At 40.6% G+C, this 9122-nt stretch overlaps 2 protein-coding genes across 2 annotated transcripts; both read left to right on the top strand.

The window, feature by feature from the left end:
- The first annotated feature begins 472 nt into the window (after positions 1 to 472).
- On the top strand, positions 473 to 4164 carry tmed5 (transmembrane p24 trafficking protein 5). Its single transcript, XM_037674855.1, has 4 exons — positions 473 to 661; positions 1297 to 1394; positions 1469 to 1652; positions 3826 to 4164. Exons 1-4 carry the CDS (start codon positions 473 to 475, stop codon positions 4042 to 4044), a joined length of 690 nt encoding a protein of 229 aa, XP_037530783.1. The 3' UTR covers positions 4045 to 4164.
- Positions 4165 to 6698: 2534 nt separating this feature from the next.
- Positions 6699 to 8481, top strand: pigc (phosphatidylinositol glycan anchor biosynthesis, class C). The gene is made up of 3 exons (XM_037674854.1): positions 6699 to 6820; positions 7431 to 7662; positions 7746 to 8481. The coding sequence occupies exons 2-3, from the start codon at positions 7435 to 7437 to the stop codon at positions 8400 to 8402; spliced, it is 885 nt and encodes a 294-aa protein (XP_037530782.1). The 5' UTR covers positions 6699 to 6820; positions 7431 to 7434; the 3' UTR covers positions 8403 to 8481.
- The last annotated feature ends 641 nt before the right edge of the window (positions 8482 to 9122 follow it).

Below are 9122 nucleotides of genomic sequence, written 5' to 3'. Positions count from 1 at the left end.
ATTCGTATAATAAAGGGTTTGTTACAACAAAAAGAAAAAGAAAAGCGAAAAAATATAACAAAGGGTTCTGTTTATGAAAAATAAATTCGCCACATCCTCCTTTTATCGCATAAGTTAGAACTAGATATCCCACAATGCAACTGACATAGGCACGCGAAAACTAGCCTTTTATTCTTATCGTCTGTGAGGCTAATTCTTTGATGCGACAATAAAATTTTTAAATACAATTAAAAAATAAGTATGATACAGAGCATGAAAATGATAGTAGTAATAAGTAATTGTAAAATTGTAGTAAGTGTAATTTTAATCAGGCGGGGTCCTGAGCTCTCAGCTGCTCTGACTAAGAGAACATTTCAACAGAAGTCAACTTTTGGCTAACGTAGAAAATACTTTAGGGTTTTGTTTTAGAGCCAGTGGTCATTTTGATGAAACTGTTTAGATATTTTGGACCTTGTGACGCGTCATCTTGAGCATGGAGCCAGTCCGGCCGTGTTTGTGTCTGCTGTTCGTGTTTGTGTCGCTCGTGTCGGACAGGTTCGTGGTGCTGGCTGCCTTCTCCCAGGCTATGGACAGCGACTTCACGTTCACTCTACCTGCGGGTCGAAAGGAGTGTTTCTACCAAACCATGAAGGCAGAGGGCTCACTGGAAATTGAATATCAGGTCACACGATTTTTCTAATTTGGTGTTCAGCTGTTATAACAAGCTAAAAACTTTTCATCTTTGTCCACATTTTCTAAAAATCAACCTGAGTTGGAAAAAAAAAACGAGCAAAATAAATAAAATCAGATTCTATAGTTTTTGTGTATGTTGCAGAGCTCATTTTGTATTCAACACAGTTTTATAGCATGGAGCATAGTTGGAACCAGTTGGTTTTGCAGCTCACACCTTAGTCTGGGAACCTGTTTTGCCTGTCAGAGCTGATTACTGCACCAAATGAATGTTTGTGTAGATAATTCACACAACTGTATACAGCTGTGGTCATGAAGGTAAATTCACTGTTATTCCCCAAATACTGTGGTTTCTGCTGTGAAAAAGCAAGTGTTACTGCTTAAGTTCACTGGAGAATAAGGAAAACTTTTAAGGATGGAAAAATTAGCCTTATTCAGACTTTAAATTTAACTTTTTGAGACATCTGCCAATGAGATGTACAATTGTAATCATAAGCATTTGTACCCGCAGATACTTTTATCATCTGTAGACAGCATGCATAATAATCTAAAGTTATATGAATAAGCTTTAGGATGACTTGGGTTTTTAAATTTTATTTTGAATTGTTCTTCTTGTACCATCCGCAGGTGTTAGATGGTGCAGGCCTTGATGTAGATTTCTTAATTTCTTCTCCCTCTGGCGATTTGCTGTTCAGCGACCACCACAAGTCAGACGGTGTCCACACGTAAGAGACCAGACGCTACAGGTGTTCATTTAAGTTTTTATGTTCAATATCTTATCTCTTGCTCTGTCTTTCAGCGTAGAAGCTTTGGAGAATGGAGACTACATGTTCTGCTTTGACAACACTTTCAGTGCTGTGTCCGAGAAGCTCATCTTCTTCGAACTGATCCTGGACAACATGGACACAACTGAAGATCCAGATGACTGGAAGGAGTTTGTCCAGGAGTCAGATATGTTGGGCATGAAGCTGGAAGACCTCATGGTGAGGGTGCAGACAGTTGCTGCACATTTTTTGTTAAGGATTTGTATACAAGGGGACGATTTAATACGAGTAGCATATCTGAAAATGTAAATCTGATCAACATAATTTTTAATTCCAACCCAGATTCAAAGCAAAAAAACAACTGGACTTCTGTTCTGTAACTGAAGACTAACTGACATCCAAGCTGGGCTTTTAAGTCAGTGAGAAAATCTACAAAACACACCACTGAAAACATAATAATAATAATAATAATAATAATGTCATCACAATGTCAGCACTGTACGTTTCCATACAATGGCAAAATTAGTCTCTGCATTTAACCCATCCACCACCAGGTGGTGCAGTGGGCAGCTATTGAAAGCGCCCGGGGGGCATTTTGGGGGTGAGGCGTGCTGCCCAGAGACCCCACGTGATGTGCAGTGACTGGGGATCGAACCTGGGACTTTCGGGTCCCAAGCCGGCTGCCCTGCCTCTACACCATCTCGGCCCCCATAAGGAGAACAGACAGAAAAACATTGTCATCCCTTATGTTGCTGCAGTGTCAGATAAACTCAGAAGGATTTTCTCCAAACACAACATCCCAGTACATTTCAAACCCAGCAGGACTCTCAGACAGAGGCTGGTCCACCCTAAGGACAAAACACCCATACACAAACAGAGCGTGTGGTTTATACAGTCCAGTGCAGCGAGGACTGTCCAGACCTCTATATTGGAGAAACCAAACAGCCTCTTCACAGACACATGGCTCAACACAGGAGAGCTACTTCATGAGGACAAGACTCAGTTGTTGAGGACCAAAATGTGCACATTTTGGTCCGAGAAGACAGATGGTTTGAAAGGAGGGGGTGAAGGAAGCAATTTATGTAAAACGAGAGAAACCATCTTTAAACGGCGGAGGAGGTCTCAGATGTCAACTTTCTAAAACTTATAATTCAGTTTTAGGCCTGATACCCAGTCAATTTCACACCTATCAGGAATTTCAACCATGAGACCAGAGTGACCCATCAGTGGGTGAGTCTAACAAAGACTCTAACGTTCTTCTATTGTGAGGAGTGCGAGGTCATTCTGCAATATGTAAGCTTACAGAACACCTCAGCTTTATAACTTGAACCCCACACTCTTTGTTTCTTTGAATTGAGAAAGTAAAAAGTTCTTTATTTGTCATTTGCACCACATGTGGTGGAATGAAATTGTGTACACAGCATCCCAGTTACATCCAACAAAATTATAAATTGTAAAGAAAAACAGTAATAAGATCTAAGATATGAACTAAGAATACACTAAGCACTAATAGTACAAAAACAATACGCCGAACAGCAGCAGCACGAACATGAGTCTGTGTGAGCAGATGAGTACGAATGAACACAGCAGCATGAAATAAATCAGCAGCATGAAATAAATCAGCAACATGGATAATCAGCAGCGCATAGCATCAATCAAGTGACATTACAATGATTTTTTTTTTCATTGATAATCCAGGTTACAGAGTCATGAGTCTAACAGCTTCAGGGTAGAAGCTGTTCCTCAGTCTAGTGGTTCTACACTTAATGCTCCTCAACCTCCTTCCTGAAGGGAGTGGGGCAAAAAGTGTGTGTGCTGGGTGAGTGGGGTCCTTCATGATGCAGGTGGCGCTCTTCATGCATCTGGAGGTGTAGATGTCTGATGGTGGGGAGGCTGACTCCTGAGAAAGCTCCTGGGATGAGAACAACTACAAATAAAGTCCAGTTGTTTTTGCTTTTAGCCTTGTTTGGATTTACCATGTCCTGGATGATGAGAATCTTCACCAGCACATTATTTTTAATTCTCACGTTTTAGGCTTTTCCATCTGCTTGTTACTAATGCTTCCAGAATGAAACGTGACTCAACACGTTGCCCACAAATAAGCATGCAGTCAACAACCCTCAGGCACAATGTGTCCCAAAAAGAGATAGAATGTGATGAACTTTTACTTATCTGCTGACAATAACCATTTTCCCTCCCATTCCCTCTCAAGCAGCAGCTTTGTGTCAGAAGTCAGAGGCATGACATGTTCAGAGGCAGGAAATTGTTTTTTTTTTTTTTTAGATGTAAAAAAGAAAAGTTGGTTTTCAGCTGACTGAGGTTTTTTTTGTTTTAATCTTTTGAAAGAATTCTGCCGTCAAATCGTTTTCACACTTGTTTATTCCTCCTCCAGGACACCATCAGCAACGTGAAGTCTCGGCTGGGCAAAAGTGCGCAGATCCAGACGATGCTGCGAGCGTTCGAGGCTCGTGACCGAAACATCCAGGAGAGTAACTTTGAACGGGTGAACTTTTGGTCTGTGGTCAACCTCGTTGTGATGATGGTGGTGTCGGCGGTTCAGGTCTATCTGGTCCGCTCGTTGTTTGAAGACAAAAGGAAAATTCGCACGTAACACCGCCTGTATGTGAAGGACAGAAAACAAGAAACTAACATGCTTTATTACAAATATTTTTTCAGGCTTTTTTTTTTACTTGTTCATAATGTTTCACACAAAAATATGACAATCACCACAGTTTACACTTCATTCATCCTGTCTCTTTAGAAAAAAACCTAAAAGAAATGTATCTTTACAGTTGTACATTATTACAGTTATTTTCTATCTGCTGTAATTGTTAACTAAAAGAATAACATATTTATGATGCAACTATTTTTCTAACAGGCTTCTGGCCAATTTGCAAAAAATGTCCTTTTTGATTTTAGGACAAGTGTTTCTGAAAGTTGAGCTGGAGTGGATGAAGAAGTTGTGTGCAGTTAATTTATTGTTGCCAAAAGGAAGGGGAGATGTAACCAGTCTCATCATACCTTTTCTAAATGTTACTCTTACAAATGTAAAGTTGTATTATTTGACTTGAGCTTTGTGCGTGGTTGAGGTCACTGACAGATATGTTGCCTAATCCGTCTTTCCCTTCTATGTGAATGCTCAGTTGTGACGTGTGTGGGTTGGGCTGTGTGACAAGAAGAAACACAGCATCTCTATCAGGTCTGACTGCTGAGCCTGGGCTTTGATTTGTGGCCTGAGCTGTGAAGGCTCGTGGGTGTCCGCTTACAGCCACCTACTTTTGTAAAGAGATCAAGCCTGCCTATCTGGCAACAGAAGTCTATTTCAATCTTACTGACATCTGGACGGTCGTTGCCACCACGTCGCTTTAATCAGCTCAAGCCTCATCTGCTCTCTTTGCTCAGTCTACAGTATTTTTTACTAACACTAGCACTGCCTCACATGCCATTGAACAATACATTTTATTTTTTCTTAAATTTTGGACACTGAAGTGTTAGATGGGTTGTACAGAGGTCCCACCAGAAATGTTTTGACAACACGAGAACAAAGGAGCACTTATAAAGAGTCATCTGTCACTTCTACTTGTGGAAGACACAGTTTATATATTTGTATTTCACTGCTGCTGTCTTTCCTGTGTGGAAGCTTCATGCTGTCACCCTGTGAGTTTAACCTGTGCAAGAAATAGATCATGCTTTCATTATTTACTGAACAGAGCCTTATTGTGGGAAAAAAACAAATGTTTGTGTACTAATTACACATATTAGGACATAACATACAGTTAGCACATTCATCACTTAAGTTCCTATACCAACACGACTAAGTTGTAATTCTGACATTTATATAAGTACTATTTGAAGTGCTTTTGAAATCCAGGAGGAATCTTGACATTTGTAAAAACATTTCTATGTTACTGAGCAGAGGAGTTTTACTATGCAGGTACACTCTGAAAATATTTTTACAGCCATAAATCAGTGGAGCTGAATGAACATATTTATTCAGCTAAAGTTCTGTACTTGTACATGTGTAAAAAAAAAAATAATAATAAATTCTGATCTGTGTGCTCTTTTGTGTTCTTACTAAATGATATTCAGTCTGTCAGCCAGTTGTGAAGATGACTATAAATCAAGAACTTTATATGATAGTAATGAGCTGGCTCTTGAGTTGAGGAGCAAAGATTTGATGAGACGTGGTCGTGTTGCAGTGAAATGGCCTTCTGAAGTATGGTGGAGTTCTGGAGAGCCTAAAGGAAGGCAAACGACAAGGGATAGTTGTAAGATCAACCTTAAAAGTATTACAACTTAAGACACTAGCTCTTCCTGTGCAGTATAGATTATGTTCATCAGAGGTAAAGTCTAATGTATGTGATGTGTAACACAATAAATGATTATGACCAATAATAACTACTGGCTGTCTAAAATGGTGCTGTGTGGTTGAACTTTGACTCGCCTTTAATAGTGACAGGTTCTGAGTTGTTGCCATTGGTGGTCCACATTTTATAGGGTAAGGAAAGGTAGAATATTACTGATCCAGCAGGAAATTGTTGTGCCAGAGTTTTAGTACAAACGAACATACACAAGATATACAAACCAGATTCCAAAAAAGTTGGGACACTAAACAAATTGTGAATAAAAACTGAATGCTATGATGTGGAGGTGCCAACATCTAATCTTTTATTCAGAATAGAACACAAATCACAGATCAAAAGTTTAAACCGAGAGAATGTATCATTTTTAAGGCGTCAACAAATCCCAAAAAAGTTGTGACAAGTCCATTTTTACCACTGTGTGACATCCCCCCTTCTTCTTACAACACTCAACAGACGTCTGGGGACAGAGGAGACCAGTTTCTCCAGTTTAGAAATAGGAATGCTCTCCCATTCATGTCTAATACAGGCCTCTAACTGTTCAATCGTCTTGGGCCTTCTTTGTCGCACCTTCCTGTTTATGATGCGCCAAATGTTCTCTATAGGTGAAAGATCTGGACTGCAGGCTGTCCATTTCAGTACCCGGATCCTTCTCCTACGTAGCCATGATGTTGTGATTGCTGCAGAATGTGGTCTGGCATTATCGTGTTGAAAAATGCAGGGTCTTCCCTGAAAGAGATGACGTCTAGATGGGAGCATATGTTGTTCTAGAACCTGAACATAGTTCTCTGCATTAATGGTGCCTTTCCAGACATGCAAGCTGCCCATGCCACAAGCGCTCATGCAACCCCATACCCATACCCCATGTGTTTATATCTATGCATTTCTATGTATCATCAAGGGCATTTCACGTGTCTAACAGCAGGGGGCGCTGTGGCTGAGCACTGCCACAGTGATTTTTTTTTACTTCCGGACCGGGACAGTGAGGTGAACAAGTTGTGCATTAGCGCAGAGAGTTTAGCCGAAGTAAGTGGATAACATTTTTTAAAATATTCCTAGACATTTTAACCGGTTGTTGAGATATTGCTGTATATATTTTTGTGTTTACAGACAATGTCTTTGTTTATACTTGCGCGACACCAACCGGAAGAACAGCTATTGTTAGCCGACCTGCTACTTCAGTTCATTCACAAAACATATAACAAAAGAACAGTAAAATGTACTTTAACCTGATTATTTATTTCGCTGTTAAATCTTTAGGTGTGTTAATCAGTAATTGTCTTTTGTGGTGGAGATAGTTTCTGACTCGAGGTTAATTTGTTAATGTATCGGTGCATATTTTGTAAATGTATTGACCAAATACTGTAATTAGATTTATACACTTGCATGAATAGTATTTTATGCTAAAGTCGTATAAACCGTACCAGTAAGTACACATTACATACAAAACTAGTATGGTTTAGTTAGTCTGTAAGCAGATTATACTTGAAATAGCATCAGAGATGCCTAAAACTGGGGTTTCCTCACATCCTGTTCTAGATTTGTTTATAAAGGTGTGTGCTTGTTTAAAAAATGTGTGATCAGCTTCTTTGATCAGTGTATTAAATATGTTCTTCCACTGTGTGTGTGTGAACAGGAGAATGGGGGCAGATGGTGTCCCGGGTCAGTCTGTGCACTGGCGGAAGGTGCTGTGGGAACGCCAGCCGTTTCCTGATAACTACGTGGACCAGAGGTTCCTGGAGGAGTTGCGGAGGAATGAGGGCATCCGTCAGTATGACTACTGGGCTGTGGTGAAAGAAGCAGGCTTTGTAGGACAGCAGCTGTCTTGTGTGGCTGTTTTTATCACGCTGTGGCTCTACATGGAACAGGTATGACTACAGAATGTCTCTGATCTTCTTGTGTTTTTTGTGTTCAATTAAGTCAAAGGGATAAAAAATATGTGTTTTCACAGGATCTTCTGGCCCCTGAGATGTTGCTGTGGACCAGCCTTGTTAGTGCCCTGCTGGGTTATGGACTCCACCAGGCTTTGACTTCTCAAGATGAATCCTGCAGTGAAAAACGCACGCATCTGGCAGATTTGCAGAGTGCTGCCCTTTTCCTTTCGTTTACCTTTGGCTTCTCACCAGTTCTTAAAACCTTAACAGAATCTGTGAGCACAGACACGGTGTACGCTATGTCTGCTGTAATGTTGCTGGCTCACCTTGTGTCATTCCCATATGGCAAGCCCTCACCTCCTGGGAGTCTCTCCTTAAATGCAGCCCTTTTTGCCTCTGTGTGTTTGGCCTCGAGGTTACCTGGCGCTCTGCACACCTTTACCATGCTTACCTGTGCACTGCTGGTGTTTGCCCTATGGCCCTGTCTGCTGCAGCGTCTGAGGGAGAACGCCCCTCGCCAGTTCACTGGAGTGTGTGTGGTAGTGTGTATTGGAGGAGTAGGAGGTCTGGCATCCCAGTCACAGGGCGGAGCCGTGCTCTTATCCCTGGCCTTAGTTAGCGTTACATTGCTCTGTCCCTTGCTGCTCGTATGGCTGCAGAGGCACAAGGACAACATCCAAGGACCCTGGGATGAGGCTGAGATTCATGAGGACCTCGCAAACTTTCTCCACTAATGGACAAACTAAGCTGCTTCTGACCAAACTAACAATGAGGACAATGGTTAGTTTTAATACGTCTCATCTTGTCAAGAAACTGTTGAGTCAATACCAAGTGACAAAATCTTACAACTGTCCTATGGACAACCGTAACACATTGTTGTTCTCAGGCAGAGAGCAAAATATGTTTTTAATGGCAAAGCTGCTACTTTTTGTAAGCACCAACTTAAACAGAATGTATCACCTAATGTGCAGGGCAGATTTACACGTACGGTGCTGTGCACCAGATGGATATCAATCAAGTTTTAATAGTTTGTGGAAGCTGCTCTGTGTTTTATGGGTTGCTGCTGTTGTGTGTGTTTAAACTGTTTTAAAAGGACTCTCAGATTTTCAATATTTTTAATAAAGAAAATGTTTTGTCTGGACTACAATAGTATCTAATGGAAATGAAAGTCTGACTTGTGTTTTAATAATAAAATATAAATAATAATGGCTTTGTTTATTATAAAATATTGTAATGAGAAACTTAGTTTTGAAGATATCGTTGCGAAGTTGTATTTTTTTTCCAAGAGGCCAGTTTTTAAACCATTAACAATGACCCTGAGTCTTTTGTGTTGATCTAGAGCCTTGTGGTTAGACGGGTCATGTCTGATATTAACCACCAGAGCAGCACCTGTGAAACATTTACTGAGTAAAGCTTTGGGGCTAATATTGAGACATGAATTAAGTTGTGTCTCT

This window comes from Nematolebias whitei, chromosome 3, assembly GCF_014905685.2.
Source record: "Nematolebias whitei isolate Nwh7 chromosome 3, NemWhi1, whole genome shotgun sequence".
In the NCBI taxonomy this organism is placed as follows: Eukaryota; Metazoa; Chordata; class Actinopteri; order Cyprinodontiformes; family Rivulidae; genus Nematolebias; species Nematolebias whitei.
The sequence above is the reverse complement of the archived record's forward strand: the minus strand, read 5'-3'. Positions and strand labels throughout refer to the sequence as shown.